This window comes from Bombina bombina, chromosome 1 (genome assembly GCF_027579735.1).
Source record: "Bombina bombina isolate aBomBom1 chromosome 1, aBomBom1.pri, whole genome shotgun sequence".
NCBI lineage: Eukaryota > Metazoa > Chordata > Amphibia > Anura > Bombinatoridae > Bombina > Bombina bombina.
In genome coordinates, this window is record NC_069499.1 from 493,396,186 (window position 1) to 493,419,413 (window position 23,228).

The window sequence follows — 23,228 nt, forward strand, 5'->3', positions numbered from 1 at the left end:
TTTTGTCCTGAGTTTAGAAATACCCAATGTTTACATGTTCTTTACTTTTTTTGCAAGTTATAGGGCTATAAGTACAAGTAGCACTTTGCCATTTCCAAACCACTTTTTTTCAAAATTAGCGCTAGTTACATTGGGACACTAATATCTTTCAGGAATCTCTGAATATCCATTGACATGTATATATTTTTTTTTAGAAGACATCCCAAAGTATTGATCTAGGCCCATTTTGGTATATTTCATGGCACCATTTCACCGCCGAATGCGATCAAATAAAAAAATTATTTTACTTTTTCACAAATTTTTTCACAAACTTTAGGTTTCTCACTGAAATTATTTACAAACAACTCATGAAATTATGGAATAAATGGTTGTAAATGCTTCTCTGGGATCCCCTTTGTTCATAAATAGCAGACATATATGGCTTTGGCTTTGCTTTTTGGTAATTAGAAGGCTGCTAAATGCCACTGCGCACCAACCGTGTATTATGCCCAGCAGTGAATGGGTTAATTAGGGAGCATGTAGGGAGCTTCTAGGGTTAATTTTAGCTCTAGTGTAGTGTAGTAGACTACCCCAAGTATTGATCTAGGCCCATTTTGGTATATTTCATGCCACCATTTCACCGCCAAAAGCAATCAAATAAAAAAAAATTGTTCACTTTTTCAAACTTTAGGTTTTTCACTAAAATTATTTACAAACAGCTTGTGCAATTATGGCACAAATGGTTTTAAATGCTTCTCTGGGATCCCCTTTGTTCATAAATAGCAGACATATATGGCTTTGGCGTTGCTTTTTGGTAATTATAAGGCCGCTAAATGCTGCTGCGCATCACATGTGTATTATGGCCAGCAGTGAAGGGGTTAATTAGGTAGTTTGTAGGGAGCTTGCAGGGTTAATTTTAGCTTTAGTGTAGAGATCAGACTCCCACCTGACACATCCCACCCCCTGATCCCTCCCAAACAGCACTCTTCCCTCCCCCACCCCACAATTGTCCCCGCCATCTTAAGTACTGGCAGAAAGTCTGCCAGTACTAAAATAAAAGGTATAAAAAAAAAAAAAATTTTTTTTTTAAGCATATTTACATATGCTGCTATGTAGGGTCCCCCCTTAGCCCCCAACCTCCCTGATCCCCCCAAAATAGCTCCCTAACCCTCCCCCTCTGCCTTATTGGGGCCATCTTGGGTACTGGCAGCTGTCTGCCAGTACCCAGTTTGCAAATAAAAATGTTTTTTTTTAATGTTTTACTATTTGTTTCTGTAGTGTAGCTTCCCCCCCACAGTCCAATACCCCACCAGCCAAACCGATCACCAAAATAAACATATTAACCCCTTTGATCCCCACTTCTAACAAAAACATTTTCTGTAGGTAGTGGTTCCCACCCGCTCCCTCCCCGTGCACGCGCCCGCCCGGCCTCCCCGTGCACGCGCGCGTCCGTGCGCGTCCCCCCGGTCGTCCCCGCCCCCGATCCCGCCCCCCTCCGCATCACAAAGGCCATCGATGGCCGCCACCCACCTCCCATACCGGCTCCCACCCACCAACGAACGTAGCCGTTAATGTCCGGTGCAGAGAGGGCCACAGAGTGGCTCTCTCTGCACCGGATGGCTACAAATGGTTATTGCAGGATGCCTCGATATCGAGGCATCACTGCAATAACCGGAAAGCAGCTGGAAGCGAGCAGGATCGCTTCCAACTGCTTTCCAAACCGAGGACGTGCAGGGTACGTTCTCAGGCATTAACTGCCTTTTTTTTGAGGACGTACCCTGCACGTCCTCGGTCATTAAGGGGTTAAAGGGACACTGTACCCAAATTTTTTCTTTCGTGATTCAGATTGAGCATGAAATTTTGAGCAACTTTCTAATGTACTCCTATTATCAAATTTTCTTCATTCTCTTGGTATCTTTATTTGAAATGCAAGAATGTAAGTTTAGATGCCGGCCCATTTTTGGTGAACAACCTGGGTTGTCCTTGCTGATTGGTGGATACATTCATCCACCAATAAAAAAGTGCTGTCCAGAGTACTGAAAGCTTAGATGCCTTCTTTTTCAAATAATGATAGCAAGAGAACGAAGAAAAATTGATAATAGGAGTAAATTAGAAAGTTGCTTAAAATTGCATGCTCTTTCTGAATTACAAAAGAAAAAATTTGGGTTCAGTGTCCCTTTAATTGTAACTTAGGTTAGGATTTATTTTACAGGTCATTTTGTATTTCTTTTAGCTAGGTAGTTATTAAATAGTTAATAACTATTTAATAACTATTCTAACTAGCTAAAATAAATACAAAGTTACCTGTAAAATAAATATAAATCCTAAGATAGCTCCAATATAATTATTATTTATATTGTAGCTATATTAGGGTTTATTTTACAGGTAAGTATTTAGTTTTAAATAGGAATAATTTATTAAAGTATAGTGTAGTGTTAGGTGTAATTGTAACTTAGGTTAGTTTTTATTTTACAGGTTAATTTCTCTTTATTTTAGCTAGGTAAGCTATTAAATAGTTAATAACTATTTAATAGCTATTGTACCTAGTTAAAATAAATTGAAAGGTGCCTGTAAAATAAAAATAAATCCTAAAATAGCTACAATATAATTATTATTTATATTGCAGCTAAATTAGGGTTTATTTTAAAGGTAAGTATTTAGTTTTAAATAGGATTAACTTAGTTAATAATAGAAATATTATTTAGATTTATTTAATTAATATTTTAGTTAGGGGGTGTTAGGGTTAGTGTTAGACTTAGGTTTAGGGGTTAATAATTTTATTACAGTGGCGACGGTGTAGTGGGGGGAAGGATAGGGGTTAATAAATGTATTATAGGTTGCGGGGGTCTGGGAGCGGTGGTTTAGGGGTTAAACTATTTATTTAGTTGCGGCGAGGTGCGGGATCAGCAGGATAGGGGTTAATACATTTATTATAGAGGGCGGCGGTATAGGGGGGGCAGGATAGGGGTTACTAGGTATAATGTAGGTGGCAGCGGTGTCCGGGAGCGGCGGTTTAGGGGTTAATACATTTATAAGACTTGCGGCAGGTATAGGGGGTATAACAGTGTAGTTTAGTGTGAGTGCTTAGTGACAGGCTAGCAAGAAAGCTGTCAAACTGCCGAAGAGCAGCGAGATCGGATGAGTGATAACTCTCACAGTCCGCTGCTCATCGCCCCGCGGCTTTTTGACAGCTTTATTTGATAACTTAGGCGTATTTTTTTTAGGTCCGCGGCGGCGAAGGTAGGCGAGCTTAGGCGGGCGTATTGGGCCGGCGAAGGCAGGAAAGTAGACGCGTTGATAACTACCCCCCTTAGGCTTACATGCTAACGGGGTTCAAGGGGATAGCAATGAAGGAGAGGAATTTGCTTCATTCTCTTGGTATCCTTTGTTGACAAGCATACTTGGGCTCAGGGGCAGCAATGTACTACTGGGTGATAGCTGCTGACTGGTGGCTGCACATATATGCATGTTGACTAACTTGATGAGTTCAGCTAGCTCCCATTGCTGCTCCTTTAACAAAGGATACCAAGAAAATAAAGCACATTAGATAACAGAAATTGGAAAGTTGTTTACAATTGTATACTCTATCTGAATCATGAAAGAAAGGGAAAAAAAAACAGCTTCATGTCTATTCTAAGTCTCTGTGTAAAGCAGTTTAGATGCTGAAACGTACACTAGAAAGCAGTTTAGGTACTGATCCAATCAGCCAATATAATGCGAGCTCAATCCTATTGGCTGATTGGATCAGCCAATAGGATTGAACTTAAATCCTATTGGCTGATTGCATCAGCCAAAAGGATTTTTTCTACCTTAATTCCGATTGGCTGATAGAATTCTATCAGCCAATCGAAATCTAAGGGACGCCATCTTGGATGACGTCACTTAAAGGTACCTTCATTCAGTTTTAGTCGTCGGATGAAGAGGATGCTCCGCGTCGGATGTCTTGAAGATGGACCCGCTCTGCGCCGGATGGATGAAGATAGAAGATGCCGTCTGGATGAAGACTTCTGCCCGTCTGGAGGACCACTTCGCCCGGCTTGGATGAAGACTTCTCCCGGCTTCGTTGAGAACTTCGGCCCGGCTTGGATGAAGACTTCTCCTGGTAAGTCGATCTTCAGGGGGTTAGTGTTAGGTTTTTTTTAAAGGTTTATTGGGTGGGTTTTATTTTTAGGTTAGAGACTTTGGGCTGCAGAAGAGCTAACTGCCCTTTTAAGGGCAATGCCCATCCAAATGCCCTTTTCAGGGCAATGGGGAGCTTAGGTTTTTTTAGATAGTATTTTATTTGGGGGGTTGGTTGTGTGGGTGGTGGGTTTTACTGTTGGGGGGGTTGTTTGTATTTTTTTTTACAGGTAAAAGAGCTGATTACTTTGGGGCAATGCCCCGCAAAAGGCCCTTTTAAGGTCTATTGGTAGTTTAGTTTAGGCTAGGACTTTTTTTATTTTAATAGGGCTATTAGATTAGGTGTAATTAGTTTAAATATCTGTAATTTGTTTATTATTTTCTGTAATTTAGTGGGGGGTTTTTTACTTGTACTAGCTAATTTAATTTAATTTAGGTAATTGTATTTAATTTAGTACATTTATTTACTTATAGTGTAGTGTTAGGTGTTATTGTAACTTAGGTTAGGTTTTATTTTACAGGTACTTTTGTATTTATTTTAGCTAGGTAGTTATTAAATAGTTAATAACTATTTAATAACTATTCTACCTATTTAAAATAAATACAAACTTGCCTGTAAAATAAAAATAAACCCTAAGATAGCTACAATGTAACTATTAGTTATATTGTAGCTAGCTTAGGGTTTATTTTATAGGTATTTAGTTTTAAAAAGGAATAATTTAGTTAATGATAGTAATATTTATTTAGATTTATTGTAATTATATTTAAATTATGGGGTTTCGGGTTAGACCTAGGTTTAGGGGTTAATAACTTTAATATAGTGGCGGCGACATTGGGGGCGGCAGATTAGGGGTTAATAAATAGTATGTAGGTGTCGGCGATGTTGGGGGCAGCAGATTAGGGGTTAATACATATAATGTAGGTGGCGGCAATGTTGGGAGCAGCAGATTAGGGGTTCACAATTTTAATGTAGGTGTCGGCGATGTCGGGGTGGCAGATTAGGGGTTAATAAATATAATGTAGGAGTCGGCGATGTTGGGGGCAGCAGATTAGGGGTTCATAAATATAATGTAGGTGGCGGCGATGTTGGGAGCAGCAGATTAGGGGTTCATAAATATAATGTAGGTGGCGGCGGTGTCCGGAGCGACAGATTAGGGGTTAATAATTTTATTTTAGTTTTTGCGATGCGGGAGGGCCTCGGTTTAGGGGTTAACAGGTAGTTTATGGGTGTTAGTGTACTTTTTAGCACTTTAGTTATGAGTTTTATGTTACGGCATTGTACCATAAAACTCATAACTACTGACTTTTAAATGCGTTAGGACTCTTGACAGGGTAGGGTGTACCGCTCCCTTTTTGGCTTCCCAGGACAGACTCGTAATACCGGCACTATGGAAGTCCCATAGAAAAAAGACTTTACGAAGTTTACGTAAGTCGTTTTGCGGTAAGGCCAAAGAAGTGTGCGGTCACCCTAAACCTTCAAGACTTGTAATAGCAGCGGTAGGGAAAAAGCAGCGTTAGGACCTGTTAACGCTGCTTTTTTACCCTAACGCACAACTCGTAATCTAGCCATACGTTTGTAGTATTGTTGGTAGCTCTCATTTGAACCCAATAACATTTTTTTCAAGAAAAATATTGCTCTATAGCCAAGAAATCAATTAAGAATGCTAGACTCAGCTTTTACTGATACTTCTTTCTCAGAGCAAATAAAAATCAGAATTTTTAAGTTTCAAATATATCCAGATGTTTCTTGCTCGTTTGCATAGATAATAAGATGCTGTAAATCAGTGGTCTCAAAGTACCGGCTCTGGGGCCATATGCAGCCATCACGATAGTTAATTCTGGCCCTCCATTGTTTATTAGGTAAATTATTAATTTGGCCCCATCAATTTTTTTATGGTTCTAAGAGATGTAACAAGTTGACAAACATTCCAACTCTCCCTGAAGTTCAGGGAGTCTCCCTGATTGTAATAGCGGCTCCCTGATGCCAGCAAATGGAATGCAATCTCCCTGAAACTCCAAGTACCATGATCCAATGTGGCCCAAATCCGGAAAAGTGTTTCTTTAAGGATTGCCTTTAGTTGCTGGGACGTTATAGAACCCTCAAATCATGCATCAGTAACCAAAAAGCCCCCCACTGATGTTAATAAAATAAAAACACAAATACTACCTTATTTAACGCACATAATTAAACTTCATATTCTAAAATATTTAAGCATTTAACAAGCGTACGATCACTGGAAAATAGGTTTGTTGTATGTGGTTGTACAATAAAGCTACTTTTTTTTATGTGACTTTAGCGGGAAGCTACTTTAATGATAAGTCTCTATCTTATTTAGGGTTTCAAGGTGTCCAATATATAACTGCGAGGGGGGGTGGCGGCGCAGCAGCGGGTGAAGCCACCTCCCTGAAATGAGTTTTTGCAGGTTGGGATGTCTGAGTTGATGTTCTATAGGAACTCACATGATAAATATAAAGACAAGCATGCACTGTCCAGTGTAGATTCCCATTACGCATAAATATCACTTTTTATTCAGTTCCAGATTGATCACTTCACTTGGCACTCACAAGATAGATATGCACTGTGTATATGTCTATTGTGGACTACATCTACTACCGTCTACCATGAAAATTGACAAAACTAATGTAATGACTTACTACTACAAAGTTGTTTACCAACATAATTGTTTTTATTCTTTTCGCATAAGAGTGCATTAGGATAAAAACAGATTTAGCAACCGGGGTGTAAAATAGCTCAGTAAGCACTGAAAAAATAATCAATTAGCAAAAGATCTTTACATATATTACTGAGATTTTAATTTGGACAGATAATTATTGGTTACTCTTCTGCCTACAGTGTGAATGGAGACGAGAGAGAGGCGGTAGCTCCCCAATGTTCCCTCCTCCTGCACACAGCAGCTGCATCCGGGTCCTTACTGAAAGCGCTGTACTCTGTCACTATGGTCATGGCGGAGGGAACTGCAGTGCTGAGGAGGAATAGGCCGGGCACCAAGGCTCAGGTAATATAGGTCACACCACGAACATTTGTGCTTTTATACCAATATTTAGATGATTAGACGAGTCAGACTGTATACGTTTTGCTAGGGAAGGAGGTTTGTGGTCCTATATATAGCAAGGTATTGTGTGATTTCCTGTGTATCCCTCCGCTGTAGCTACAGTCAGTATAATGTAGTAGCTGTCATGGCTTTATTTCTCCTCTTTTCTATGTTAGAAATAACCATAAAACTAAGATCTCCACAAATAATAAGTTGTCCGAAGTCTGGGCAAACGTCATATTTTTTATCGGTTATACAACAGCGCACGGTTGTTAAATCTAAAATTCCTTACAAGGCAGCGTCTCTATTTTTCCCCCCATACAATTTAAATGACATATTGAAGCCACTTTGGCCGATAAGTTACAGCGATATTACTGATCAGTTCAGTTTTGGGAATACAAGACTTCCTGATTTCCTGTTGATCTATCGCCACCCTGTACAAAATGAATGTGTGATTCAGCCATAGAGACAGCTGACAGTATGTGGGAACCTGCTTTTATTGGAATTTATTTTATTTACAACAGTAGAGTTGTGCTAAAATAATGTTCTCCTTTCATAATTAAAGGGGCACTGTACTGTGTAAAATTGTTTCCACTTTAACGTTTTCCAATTATCTGTTTTAGACGCTGGAGTGTATACAATTGTTTACAAATAGCTTGTTCACTTTTATTTTGCTATTTAAAATCAGATTTTACCTGTTGAAACTACCAGCTATACTGATAATATGAATACTTTAGTATTCTCTATAGAAAAACTATGTAAACATGATACACCAAACAGTAAATTTCCATTAGGGTTGGAAGATATAGGTAAAAAAAAGGATCCTTGTCTATTGCTCTCTCTGGGCCTCATTCTATAAAATATCTAGCCAGTACTATTAAGCCCCTGTACTACTATATTTTTGCAGCTTTTACCTTTCTGAGGCAGTGACAAAGTGCTTAAGAAAGTTCTTTCATTTTAACTTCTTGATGTGCGAGAAAACAGTATAGTTTAAAATGTTATTTAGGTGGTTTAAATCGACAAAAGAGAAGAGTGCATAATATTATACATCTTATACTGTATATTGTGTAAATATAAGATGATTGCAACTCTGCCAAAGAAAGTTACTTGTAGACCCTCTATACTAGCATCTCTGGAAAAAAAACAATGAGTTGAATTATCTAGAAATTGTAGGGAATAGTTTTGCTGGAGAAAAAGCTATCATTGAGGTCATGTAGAACAGTGTATTTCCAAAATTGATTGCAGACATTCTAATAATCTCCTTTTTTTTATTGTAGGATTTCTATAACTGGCCTGATGAATCCTTTGAGGAAATGGATAGTACACTGGCTGTTCAGCAGGTGGGATTTGAAACTGAAAAACCATTTGATTTTAATTTGCTAAGAGGAACACTTGTTCTAACGTCTGTTTAGAGCTTTGCCAGAATACAAGAATTTTTGCAATGTACTTCCATTAGCAAAAATGCTTCTAGTAAAGGGTATTACTGTTTTTCAGTGGCATACGCACATATGCTGTGAGGGCCAGTGCACCAGTATTTAAGCTCGCTGGTGGTGGCGTGTATTGTCTGTGAAGCCACTGGTGGCTCTCTGAGAAGGTGTGTTGTTAGAATGCACTGGGCCCTCACAGCATATGTGCATATTCCACTAAAAAAAAACTCTTACTAGAAGCATTTAACAATAGAATACTCTCACTATATATTAATGTTGTTGGTTTAAATTCTTAAAAAAAATACCTGTTACACATCTATACAAATTTTGCATATATATGTTTTTTTTATTTCTTTCTGTTTCTGGATATTCTATGTGATGTGATGTATATTTCAGAATACAATGGTTAGTAAAATTGGAGCTGCAATATTTGTTGTCCTATTTTCATGATGACATGTCTTCGCCTCATCAGCATCCTCCTGCCATATTCTTGGATAGAGTGGCAATTCATAAGCACTTGCATCATGCAGTAGAATTCAGTTCAGCAATAGTAGTATTATCAAGTGTTAAGACAGATTAATCAGAAAGCCCCTTGCCTAGTTACATAACACATTTTGTGGCTGCAAGTCAGGTAGATTACTAGTAGTACTAGGACAGTCGTGAGAGTGCACTAAGGGCTGCATTTATCAGTCACTGGCATACATATTTTCCCTTGTCCACCCGACCTCTCCTCTGACGGGCTGCAATCTGCTGCACACATTTAACATTGCACACGAGCGCTCACGTGCAACCCTGCCCGCGCTCAGCCAATCACGCGTGGTCAGGAGCTGATTGAAATTCTCCACTCAAGAGGTGGAGAACAGGGTAGGGATCGTGACTGCAGGTTCGCAAGTCAAAATGGAGAAAAGGGCTTGATAATTCTAGCCCTAAGTGGTGGTAGCTATAGTAGCCAGGTTTTTAGTACAACTAGAAAGGGGCTGGCATGGGAATTTCTTTTGCAATTGAGAGGAGAGACATCCATGCTTGTTGTAGGATCATACATACAGGTAATGCAGCATGAGACTTTCCCAATAAGATACTGGTTAAAGGATTTCAAGTTTACTTGTCATCCAATCACAGGGCCTTGAAACATCCCTGTGTTTATTGTTGTATACCACTGGCACCAACCACCTGCTTCTCATATGCTGCCCTTGGGGCCCACATACCCTCTTGTCCTGCTACTGCTCATCTGATTTGTGACAATTTAGATAACACTGATGCTGCTTCCATCCACAGTATGAGGCCCATACATTGCTGTGACTTTCTTGACTTATATTTTATTACACCTGCCCATTTGTACATGTGCTTGTACTGCAACTTGTGAGAATACTCTGGCTCTGTATCTATGGTATGAGGACTACACTTTGCAGTGATTTAGTTGATCTATGTATTTTAGTCCATGCCCTGCCCTGTACATTTTTACTGCTGCTCCTACTTACAAAATGTAGATAACGGTATCCACATCATGCTATGATTTTGTTGTTTTATTCCACCATGTCCAGCTGCACCGCTACCTTTCTGCCCATTTGTACTGTTGTTCCCTGTAGGAAGTAATGAGGAATGAATTTAATTAAAGGAATGTTAAAGTGAATGTAAATTTCGATGATAAAGTGCCCAGTTTTTAAAAATTTGATTAAAAACAGGGGCATCAATTCATCAAAATTTACGTTTCACTTGTGTTGTGAAAAAATACCTTCTAAACTTGACAGCCGCTCTAGCTTCCCCCGGTCGTCGCAAGCCATTTCTGACTTCAGAAATGATGGATCGGTCATCCTCCAATCACGACTCCCCCCCCCCCGGGGGAATCGGTGTCTGATTCAATGCCGTGATTGGAGGAAGCCGGATTCCTCATTTTAGACCCAGGAAGAGGCTTTGTGACGGGCGGAGGAAGCTGGAGCGGCTGTCAAGATTAAAAGGTAAGTATTTTTTCACAACACGAGTGAAATGTAAATTTTGATGAATTAAAGTGCCCCTGTTTTTAATTGAATTTTTAAAAACTGGGCACTTTAGCATCAAAATTTACATTCACTTTAAGAACATGCACATGTAGACCACCTAATCTTATCTATCTCACGGCTTCCTTATCTTTAACTTTGTCTATGCAAAATGGCCAATACTTAGAAATAGCAATTGAAAAGGAAAAATGTATTGCCTATTTCTTTCATGTAATTAGCAAGAGTCCATGAGCTAGTGACGTATGGGATATACATTCCTACCAGGAGGGGCAAAGTTTCCCAAACCTTAAAATGCCTATAAATACACCCCTCACCACACCCACAAATCAGTTTTACAAACTTTGCCTCCAAGGGAGGTGGTGAAGTAAGTTTGTGCTAGATTCTACGTTGATATGCGCTCCGCAGCAAGTTGGAGCCCGGTTTTCCTCTCAGCGTGCAGTGAATGTCAGAGGGATGTGAAGAGAGTATTGCCTATTGAATGCAGTGATCTCCTTCTACGGGGTCTATTTCATAAGGTTCTCTGTTTTCGGTCGTAGAGATTCATCTCTTACCTCCCTTTTCAGATCGACGATATACTCTTATATTTACCATTACCTCTACTGATTCTCGTTTCAGTACTGGTTTGGCTTTCTACAAACATGTAGATGAGTGTCCTGGGGTAAGTAAGTCTTATTTTCTGTGACACTCTAAGCTATGGTTGGGCACTTTGTTTATAAAGTTCTAAATATATGTATTCAAACATTTATTTGCCTTGACTCAGAATGTTCAACTTTCCTTATTTTCAATCAGTCAGTTTCATATTTGGGATTATGCATTGAATTATCATATTTTTCTTACCTCAAAAATTTGACTTTTTTCCCTGTGGGCTGTTAGGCTCGCGGGGGCTGAAAATGCTTCATTTTATTGCGTCATTCTTGGCGCGGACTTTTTTGGCGCAAAAATTCTTTTCCGTTTCCGGCGTCATACGTGTCGCCGGAAGTTACGTCATTTTTTGACGTTATTTTGCGCCAAAAATGTCGGCGTTCCGGATGTGGCGTCATTTTTGGCGCCAAAAGCATTTAGGCGCCAAATAATGTGGGCGTCTTATTTGGCGCTAAAAAAATGGGCGTCGCTTTTGTCTCCACATTATTTCAGTCTCATTTTTCATTTGCTTCTGGTTGCTAGAAGCTTGATATTTGGCATTCTTTCCCATTCCTGAAACTGTCTTATAAGGAATTTGATCTATTTTGCTTTATATGTTGTTTTTTCTCTTACATATTGCAAGATGTCTCACGTTGCATCTGAGCCAGAAGATACTACAGGAAAATCACTGCCTGCTGGATCTACCAAAGCTAAGTGTATCTGCTGTAAATTTTTGGTAGCTATTCCTCCAGCTGTTGTTTGTAATAATTGTCATGACAAACTTGTTAAAGCAGATAATATTTCCTTTAGTAATGTACCATTGCCTGTTGCAGTTCCCTCAACATCTAAGGTGCAGAATGTTCCTGATAACATAAGAGATTTTGTTTCTGAATCCATAAAGAAGGCTTTGTCTGTTATTTCTCCTTCTAGTAAACGTAAAAAGTCTTTTAAATCTTCTCTCTCTACAGATGAATTTTTAAATGAACACCATCATTCTGATTCTTTGGACTCTTCTGGTTCAGAGGATTCTATCTCAGAGATTGATGCTGATAAATCTTCATATTTATTTAAGATGGAATTTATTCGCTCTTTACTTAAAGAAGTGCTAATTGCTTTAGAAATAGAGGATTCTAGTCCTCTTGATACTAATTCTATACGTTTGGATAAGGTTTTTAAAGCTCCTGCGGTTATTCCAGAAGTTTTTCCTGTTCCTAATGCTATTTCTGCAGTGATTTCCAAAGAATGGGATAAATTGGGTAATTCATTTACTCCTTCTAAACGTTTTAAGCAATTATATCCTGTTCCGCCTGACAGGTTAGAATTTTGGGACAAAATCCCTAAAGTTGATGGGGCTATTTCTACCCTTGCTAAACGTACTACCATTCCTACGTCAGATGGTACCTCGTTTAAGGATCCTTTAGATAGAAAAATTGAATCCTTTCTAAGAAAAGCTTATCTGTGTTCAGGTAATCTTCTTAGACCTGCTATATCATTGGCTGATGTTGCTGCAGCTTCAACTTTTTGGTTGGAAACCCTAGCGCAACAAGTAGCAAATCGTGATTCTCATGATATTATTATTCTTCTTCAGCATGCTAATAATTTTATCTGTGATGCCATTTTTGATATTATTAGAGTTGATGTTAGGTTTATGTCTCTAGCTATCTTAGCCAGAAGAGCTTTATGGCTTAAGACTTGGAATGCTGATATGGCTTCTAAATCAACTCTACTTTCCATTTCTTTCCAGGGAAACAAATTATTTGGTTCTCAGTTGGATTCTATTATTTCAACTGTTACTGGTGGGAAAGGAACTTTTTTACCACAGGATAAAAAATCTAAAGGTAAAAACAGGGCTAACAATCGTTTTCGTTCCTTTCGTTTCAACAAAGAACAAAAGCCTGATCCTTCGTCCTCAGGAGCAGTTTCAGTTTGGAAACCATCTCCAGTCTGGAATAAATCCAAGCCTGCTAGAAAGGCAAAGCCTGCTTCTAAGTTCACATGAAGGTACGGCCCTCATTCCAGTTCAGCTGGTAGGGGGCAGGTTACGTTTTTTCAAAGAAATTTGGATCAATTCTGTTCACAATCTTTGGATTCAGAGCATTGTTTCAGAAGGGTACAGAATTGGTTTCAAGATGAGACCTCCTGCAAAGAGATTTTTTCTTTCCCGTGTCCCAGTAAATCCAGTGAAAGCTCAAGCATTTCTGAATTGTGTTTCAGATCTAGAGTTGGCTGGAGTAATTATGCCAGTTCCAGTTCCGGAACAGGGGATGGGGTTTTATTCAAATCTCTTCATTGTACCAAAGAAGGAGAATTCCTTCAGACCAGTTCTGGATCTAAAATTATTGAATCGTTATGTAAGGATACCAACGTTCAAGATGGTAACTGTAAGGACTATATTGCCTTTTGTTCAGCAAGGGAATTATATGTCCACAATAGATTTACAGGATGCATATCTGCATATTCCGATTCATCCAGATCATTTTCAGTTCCTGAGATTCTCTTTTCTAGACAAGCATTACCAATTTGTGGCTCTACCGTTTGGCCTTGCTACAGCTCCAAGAATTTTCACAAAGATTCTCGGTGCCCTTCTGTCTGTAATCAGAGAACAGGGTATTGTGGTATTTCCTTATTTGGACGATATCTTGGTACTTGCTCAGTCTTTACATTTAGCAGAGTCTCATACGAATCGACTTGTGTTGTTTCTTCAAGATCATGGTTGGAGGATCAATTTACCAAAAAGTTCTTTGATTCCTCAAACAAGGGTAACCTTTCTGGGTTTCCAGATAGATTCAGTGTCCATGACTCTGTCTTTAACAGACAAGAGACGTCTAAAATTGATTACAGCTTGTCGAAACCTTCAGTCTCAATCATTCCCTTCGGTAGCCTTATGCATGGAAATTCTAGGTCTTATGACTGCTGCATCGGACGCGATCCCCTTTGCTCGTTTTCACATGCGACCTCTTCAGCTCTGTATGCTGAACCAATGGTGCAGGGATTACACGAAGATATATCAATTAATATCTTTAAAACCGATTGTTCGACACTCTCTAACGTGGTGGACAGATCACCATCGTTTAATTCAGGGGGCTTCTTTTGTTCTTCCGACCTGGACTGTAATTTCAACAGATGCAAGTCTCACAGGTTGGGGAGCTGTGTGGGGATCTCTGACAGCACAGGGAGTTTGGGAATCTCAGGAGGTGAGATTACCGATCAATATTTTGGAACTCCGTGCAATTTTCAGAGCTCTTCATTTTTGGCCTCTTCTGAAGAGAGAATCGTTCATTTGTTTTCAGACAGACAATGTCACAACTGTGGCATACATCAATCATCAAGGAGGGACTCACAGTCCTCTGGCTATGAAAGAAGTATCTCGAATTTTGGTTTGGGCGGAATCCAGCTCCTGTCTAATCTCTGCGGTTCATATCCCAGGTGTAGACAATTGGGAAGCGGATTATCTCAGTCGCCAAACGTTGCATCCGGGCGAATGGTCTCTTCACCCAGAGGTATTTCTTCAGATTGTTCAAATGTGGGGGCTTCCAGAGATAGATCTGATGGCCTCTCATCTAAACAAGAAACTTCCCAGGTATCTGTCCAGATCCCGGGATCCTCAGGCGGAGGCAGTGGATGCATTATCACTTCCTTGGAAGTATCATCCTGCCTATATCTTTCCGCCTCTAGTTCTTCTTCCAAGAGTAATCTCCAAGATTCTGAGGGAATGCTCGTTTGTTCTGCTAATAGCTCCGGCATGGCCTCACAGGTTTTGGTATGCGGATCTTGTCCGGATGGCATCTTGCCAACCATGGACTCTTCCGTTAAGACCAGACCTTCTGTCGCAAGGTCCTTTTTTCCATCCGGATCTGAAATCCTTAAATTTAAAGGTATGGAGATTGAACGCTTGATTCTTAGTCAAAGAGGTTTCTCTGACTCTGTGATTGATACTATGTTACAGGCTCGTAAATCTGTATCTAGAGAGATATATTATAGAGTCTGGAAGACTTATATTTCTTCTGTTATGTGTGATCAGTCCACGGGTCATCATTACTTCTGGGATATTATCTGCTCCCCTACAGGAAGTGCAAGAGGATTCACCCAGCAGAGTTGCTATATAGCTCCTCCCCTCTACGTCACCTCCAGTCATTCTCTTGCACCCAAAGACTAGATAGGAGGTGTGAGAGGACTATGGTGATTATACTTAGTTTTTATAACTTCAATCAAAAGTTTGTTATTTTACAATAGCACCGGAGCGTGTTATTACTTCTCTGGCAGAGTTTGAAGAAGAATCTACCAGAGTTTTTCTTATGATTTTAACCGGAGTAGTTAAGATCATATTGCTGTTTCTCGGCCATCTGAGGGAGGTAAAAGCTTCAGATCAGGGGACAGCGGGCAGTTGAATCTGCATTGAGGTATGTAGCAGTTTTTATTTTCTGAATGGAATTGATGAGAAAATCCTGCCATACCGTTATAATGACATGTATGTATACTCTACACTTCAGTATTCTGGGGATGGTATTTCACCGGAATTACTCTGTAAAAGTACATTAAACCTTTTAATAGGTATTTAATTCATGTTAAACGTTTTTGCTGGAATGTAGAATCGTTTGCATTTCTGAGGTACTGAGTGAATAAATATTTGGGCATTATTTTTCCACTTGGCAGTTTGCTTGTTTTGATTATGACAGTTTCGTTTCTCTCTCACTGCTGTGTGTGAGGGGGAGGGGCCGTTTTTGGCGCTCTTTGCTACGCATCAAAAATTTCCAGTCAGTTACTCTTGTATTTTCTGCATGATCCGGTTCATCTCTAACAGAACTCAGGGGTCTTCAAACTTCTTTGAAGGGAGGTAGATTCTCTCAGCAGAGCTGTGAGACTTATGTAGTGACTGTGTTTTAAAACGTTGCTCTGTGATTTTTATGTTTAAAATTTAATTAGTGTTACTTTACTAATGGGAACAAACCTTTGCTAACAAGTTGTGTTGTTTTTAAAGAGTGATGCTATAACTGTTTTTCAGTTCATTATTTCAACTGTCATTTAATCGTTTAGTGCTTCTTTGAGGCACAGTACGTTTTTGTTAAATAAGATTGTAACCAAGTTGCATGTTTATTGCTAGTGTGTTAAACATGTCTGATTCAGAGGAAGATACCTGTGTCATTTGTTCCAATGCCAAGGTGGAGCCCAATAGAAATTTATGTACTAACTGTATTGATGCTACTTTAAATAAAAGCCAATCTGTACAAATTGAACAAATTTCACCAAACAGCGAGGGGAGAGTTATGCCGTCTAACTCGCCTCACGTGTCAGTACCTGCGTCTCCCGCCCGGGAGGTGCGTGATATTATGGCGCCTAGTACATCTGGGCAGCCATTACAGATAGCCAAAACTTCAGTCATAACAGTAGCCATATCTTGTAATGTTAAGTTACCAGAACTAAGAGGCAAGCGTGATCACTCTGGGGTGAGAACAGAGTGCGCTGATAATTCTAGGGCCATGTCTGATACTGCGTCACAGCTTGCAGAGCATGAGGACGGAGAGCTTCATTCTGTAGGTGACGGTTCTGATCCAAGCAGATTGGATTCAGATATTTCAAATTTTAAATTTAAATTGGAAAACCTCCGTGTATTACTAGGGGAGGTCTTAGCGGCTCTTAACGATTGTAACACTGTTGCAATACCAGAGAAAATGTGTAGGTTGGATAAATACTTTGCGGTACCGGCGAGTACTGACGTTTTTCCTATACCTAAGAGATTAACTGAAATTGTTACTAAGGAGTGGGATAGACCCGGTGTGCCGTTCTCACCCCCTCCAATATTTAGAAAGATGTTTCCAATAGACGCCACCACACGGGACTTATGGCAAACGGTCCCTAAGGTGGAGGGAGCAGTCTCTACTTTAGCTAAGCGCACCACTATCCCGGTGGAGGATAGCTGTGCTTTTTCAGATCCTATGGATAAAAAATTAGAGGGTTACCTTAAGAAAATGTTTGTTCAACAAGGTTTTATATTGCAACCCCTTGCATGCATCGCGCCGATTACGGCTGCGGCAGCATTTTGGATTGAGTCTCTGGAAGAGAACCTTAGTTCCGCTACGCTGGACGACATTACGGACAGGCTTAGAGTCCTTAAACTAGCTAATTCATTCATTTCGGAGGCCGTAGTACATTTAACCAAACTTACGGCTAAGAATTCAGGATTCGCCATTCAGGCACGTAGGGCGCTGTGGCTAAAATCCTGGTCGGCTGATGTAACTTCTAAGTCCAAATTACTTAATATACCTTTCAAGGGGCAAACTTTATTTGGGCCCGGTTTGAAAGAAATTATCGCTGACATTACAGGAGGTAAGGGCCACGCTCTACCTCAAGACAAAGCCAAAGCTAAGGCTAGACAGTCTAATTTTCGTCCCTTTCGGAATTTCAAAGCAGGTGCAGCATCAACTTCCACTGCACCAAAACAGGAAGGAGCTGTTGCTCGTTACAGACAAGGCTGGAAACCTAACCAGTCCTGGAATAAGGGCAAGCAGGCCAGAAAACCTGCTGCTGCCCCTAAGACAGCATGAACCGAGGGCCCCCGATCCGGGACCGGATCTAGTGGGGGGCAGACTCTCTCTCTCTTCGCCCAGGCTTGGGCAAGAGATGTCCAGGATCCCTGGGCGCTAGAGATCATATCTCAGGGATACCTTCTAGACTTCAAATTATCTCCCCCAAGAGGGAGATTTCATCTGTCAAGGTTGTCAACAAGCCAAATAAAGAAAGACGCGTTTCTACGCTGTGTACAAGATCTATTATTAATGGGAGTGATCCATCCGGTTCCGCGGTCGGAACAAGGACAAGGGTTTTACTCAAACCTGTTTGTGGTCCCCAAAAAACAGGGAACTTTCAGGCCAATCTTGGATTTAAAGATACTAAACAAATTCCTAAGAGTTCCATCGTTCAAAATGGAAACTATTCGGACAATCTTACCCATGATCCAAAAGGGTCAGTACATGACCACAGTGGATTTAAAGGATGCTTACCTTCACATACCGATCCACAAAGATCATTACCGGTATCTAAGGTTTGCCTTCTTAGACAGGCATTACCAGTTTGTAGCCCTTCCATTCGGATTGGCTACGGCTCCAAGAATCTTCACAAAGGTTCTGGGTGCCCTTCTAGCGGTTCTGAGACCGCGAGGAATTTCGGTAGCTCCGTACCTAGACGACATTCTGATACAAGCTTCAAGCTTTCAAACTGCCAAGTCTCATACAGAGTTAGTTCTGGCATTTCTAAGGTCGCATGGATGGAAAGTGAACGAAAAGAAGAGTTCTCTCTTGCCTCTCACAAGAGTTCCATTCTTGGGGACTCTTATAGATTCTGTAGAAATGAAGATTTATCTGACAGAAGACAGATTAACAAAGCTTCTAAATACATGCCGTGTCCTTCATTCCATTCAACTCCCGTCAGTAGCTCAATGCATGGAGGTGATCGGCTTAATGGTAGCAGCAATGGACATAGTACCCTTTGCACGCCTACATCTCAGACCGCTGCAATTGTGCATGCTGAGTCAGTGGAATGGGGATTACTCAGATTTGTCCCCCACTCTGAATCTGGATCAAGAGACCAGAAACTCTCTTCTATGGTGGCTTTCTCGGCCACATCTGTCCAGGGGGATGCCGTTCAGCAGGCCGGACTGGACAATTGTAACAACAGACGCCAGCCTTCTAGGTTGGGGCGCTGTCTGGAATTCTCTGAAGGCTCAGGGACAATGGAGTCAGGAGGAAAGTCTCCTGCCAATAAACATTCTGGAATTGAGAGCAGTTCTCAATGCCCTTCTAGCTTGGCCCCAGTTAAAGACTCGGGGGTTCATCAGGTTTCAGTCGGACAACATCACGACTGTAGCTTACATCAACCATCAGGGAGGGACAAGAAGCTCCCTAGCAATGATAGAAGTATCAAAGATAATTCGCTGGGCAGAGTCTCACTCTTGCCACCTATCAGCAATCCACATCCCGGGAGTGGAGAACTGGGAGGCGGATTTCTTGAGTCGCCAGACTCTTCATCCGGGGGAGTGGGAACTTCATCCGGAGGTCTTTGCCCAAATACTTCGACGTTGGGGCAAACCAGAGATAGATCTCATGGCGTCTCGCCAGAACGCCAAACTTCCTCGCTACGGATCCAGATCCAGGGATCCGGGAGCGGTTCTGATAGATGCTTTGACAGCACCTTGGAACTTCAGGATGGCTTATGTGTTTCCACCCTTCCCGCTGCTTCCTCGATTGATTGCCAAAATCAAACAGGAGAGAGCATCAGTGATTCTAATAGCGCCTGCATGGCCGCGCAGGACTTGGTATGCAGATCTAGTGGACATGTCATCCTGTCAGCCTTGGTCTCTACCTCTAAGACAGGACCTTCTGATTCAGGGTCCATTCAAACATCAAAGTCTAACTTCTCTGAAGCTGACTGCTTGGAAATTGAACGCTTGATTTTATCAAAACGTGGTTTTTCTGAGTCGGTTATTGATACCCTGATACAGGCTAGGAAGCCTGTTACCAGAAAGATTTACCATAAAATATGGCGTAAATACCTATACTGGTGTGAATCCAAAGATTACTCCTGGAGTAAGGTTAGGATTCCTAGGATATTGTCTTTTCTACAAGAAGGTTTAGAAAAGGGTTTATCGGCTAGCTCATTAAGGGGACAGATCTCAGCTCTGTCCATCTTGTTGCACAGGCGTCTGTCAGAAAATTCAGACATCCAGGCCTTTTGTCAGGCTTTAGCTAGGATCAAGCCTGTGTTTAAAACTGTTGCTCCGCCATGGAGTTTAAACTTAGTTCTTAACGTTTTACAGGGTGTTCCGTTTGAACCCCTTCATTCCATTGATATAAAATTGTTATCTTGGAAAGTTCTATTTTTAATGGCTATTTCCTCGGCTCGAAGAGTCTCTGAGTTATCAGCCCTACATTGTGATTCTCCTTATCTGATCTTTCACTCAGACAAGGTAGTTCTGCGTACTAAACCTGGGTTCTTACCTAAGGTTGTCTCTAATAGGAATATCAATCAAGAGATTGTTGTTCCATCCTTGTGTCCAAATCCTTCTTCAAAGAAGGAACGTCTTCTACACAATCTGGATGTAGTTCGTGCCCTCAAGTTCTACTTGCAGGCAACTAAAGATTTTCGCCAAACTTCTTCCCTGTTTGTCGTTTATTCTGGACAGAGGAGAGGTCAAAAAGCTTCTGCTACCTCTCTCTCTTTTTGGCTTCGTAGCATAATACGTTTAGCCTATGAGACTGCTGGACAGCAGCCTCCTGAAAGAATTACAGCTCATTCCACTAGAGCTGTGGCTTCCACTTGGGCTTTTAAGAATGAGGCCTCTGTTGAACAGATTTGCAAGGCTGCAACTTGGTCTTCGCTTCATACTTTTTCCAAATTTTACAAATTTGACACTTTTGCTTCTTCGGAGGCTATTTTTGGGAGAAAGGTTCTTCAGGCAGTGGTTCCTTCTGTATAATGAGCCTGCCTATCCCTCCCGTCATCCGTGTACTTTTGCTTTGGTATTGGTATCCCAGAAGTAATGATGACCCGTGGACTGATCACACATAACAGAAGAAAACATAATTTATGCTTACCTGATAAATTCATTTCTTCTGTTGTGTGATCAGTCCACGGCCCGCCCTGTTTTTTACGGCAGGTACATATTTTTTAAATTATAATTCAGTCACCACTACACCCTTGGCTTCTCCTTTCTCGTTGGTCTTTGGTCGAATGACTGGAGGTGACGTAGAGGGGAGGAGCTATATAGCAACTCTGCTGGGTGAATCCTCTTGCACTTCCTGTAGGGGAGCAGATAATATCCCAGAAGTAATGATGACCCGTGGACTGATCACACAACAGAAGAAAGGAATTTATCAGGTAAGCATAAATTATGTTTTCTTGGTGTCTTACTCATCATTTTTCTTGGTATTCTTTTAGAATTCCGAGAATATTACAATTTCTTCAGGATGGTTTAGATAAGGGTTTGTCCGCAAGTTCCTTGAAAGGACAAATCTCTGCTCTTTCTGTTCTTTTTCACAGAAAGATTGCTATTCTTCCTGATATTCATTGTTTTGTACAAGCTTTGGTTCGTATAAAACCTGTCATTAAGTCAATTTCTCCTCCATGGAGTTTGAATTTGGTTCTGGGAGCTCTTCAAGCTCCTCCGTTTGAACCTATGCATTCATTGGACATTAAATTGCTTTCTTGGAAAGTTTTGTTCCTTTTGGCCATCTCTTCTGCCAGAAGAGTTTCTGAATTATCTGCTCTTTCTTGTGAGTCTCCTTTTCTGATTTTTCATCAGGATAAGGCGGTGTTGCGAACTTCTTTTGAATTTTTACCTAAGGTTGTGAATTCCAACAACATTAGTAGAGAAATCGTGGTTCCTTCATTATGTCCTAATCCTAAGAATTCTAAGGAGAAATCGTTACATTCTTTGGATGTTGTTAGAGCTTTGAAATATTATGTTGAAGCTACTAAATCTTTCCGAAAGACTTCTAGTCTATTTGTCATCTTTTCTGGTTCTAGAAAAGGCCAGAAAGCTTCTGCCATTTCTTTGGCATCCTGGTTGAAATCTTTAATTCATCTTGCCTATGTTAAATCGGGTAAGACTCCGCCTCAGAGGATTACAGCTCATTCTACTAGGTCAGTTTCTACTTCCTGGGCGTTTAGGAATGAAGCTTCAGTTGATCAGATTTGCAAAGCAGCGACTTGGTCCTCTTTGCATACTTTTACTAAATTCTACCATTTTGATGTATTCTCTTCTTCTGAAGCAGTTTTTGGTAGAAAGGTACTTCAGGCAGTGGTTTCGGTTTGAATCTTCTGCTTATGTTTTTCATTAAACTTTATTTTGGGTGTGGATTATTTTCAGCAGGAATTGGCTGTCTTTATTTTATCCCTCCCTCTCTAGTGACTCTTGTGTGGAAAGATCCACATCTTGGGTATTCATTATCCCATACGTCACTAGCTCATGGACTCTTGTTAATTACATGAAAGAAAACATAATTTATGTAAGAACTTACCTGATAAATTCATTTCTTTCATATTAACAAGAGTCCATGAGGCCCACCCTTTTTTGTGGTGGTTATGATTTTTTTGTATAAAGCACAATTATTCCAATTCCTTATTTTATATGCTTCGCACTTTTTTTCTTATCACCCCACTTCTTGGCTATTCGTTAAACTGATTTGTGGGTGTGGTGAGGGGTGTATTTATAGGCATTTTAAGGTTTGGGAAACTTTGCCCCTCCTGGTAGGAATGTATATCCCATACGTCACTAGCTCATGGACTCTTGTTAATATGAAAGAAATGAATTTATCAGGTAAGTTCTTACATAAATTATGTTATTTCACCCTCCACTGTGAACTAGCTTGCTGCCTCTTGTTTACATAACTTTTTTTTTTATAGTGAATACTAAAGTATTCATATTTTCAGTATAGGTGGTGGTTTTTAACATGCAAAACTGCAGTTTTAAATGTCAAAATGAAGGTGCAGAAGCTATTTATAAACAATTTGATGCCTTCCAGCATGTAAAACAAATAATTGGGAACAATTTAACAAAGAAAAAAATTACAACACAGTGTTCCTTGAAATATAATATGGTATTGTTAGTGTTTGATCTAGATAGTGCTAGTGATGTTATGGTAGTCATCAGGCCACTCTTGCCCAGTAGAAGTAGGCATCCTATTACTTACTATTTGGATATTTAAGTTTGAAGTCTCAGCTAGTTATCGATCACAAAGGCTTTACTTGTAGATGTAATACATGAGTTCTTGTAGTATGTAAACATTCTGTTGCTCATGGCAAGCTATTGGGCATTGTCCCTAATATTGAATTGATTCTAAAATCTAGAGCTGCAACAACTAATCGATCTATAATAATCGATTATGAAAATAGTTGTCAACGAATCTCATAATCGATTAGTTGGTCTGTGCACGGCATCGGGATGATTAACAGCCCGTGCTAGCGGCCGATTGGCTGCCAGTAAGCAGGGGGCGGCATTGCACAAGCATTTCACTAGAAATGCTAGTGCAATGTTAAATGCC

The 23,228-nt window shown here is 40.4% G+C and overlaps 1 protein-coding gene across 2 annotated transcripts in view; it reads left to right on the forward strand.

The window, feature by feature from the left end:
- Positions 1–23,228, forward strand: part of LOC128645527 (MOB-like protein phocein) — a 223,774-nt gene that overhangs the window by 110,896 nt on the left and 89,650 nt on the right. Inside the window, exons 1-2 of one of the 2 annotated variants that reach the window (XM_053698562.1) lie at positions 7,013–7,115; positions 8,429–8,491. In XM_053698562.1, coding sequence (XP_053554537.1) covers positions 7,056–7,115; positions 8,429–8,491 — 123 coding nt within the window. In that variant the 5' untranslated portion in view covers positions 7,013–7,055. Of the gene's footprint in view, positions 1–7,012; positions 7,116–8,428; positions 8,492–23,228 lie in introns of those variants that run through there. The other variant, XM_053698564.1, reaches the window with a different exon arrangement.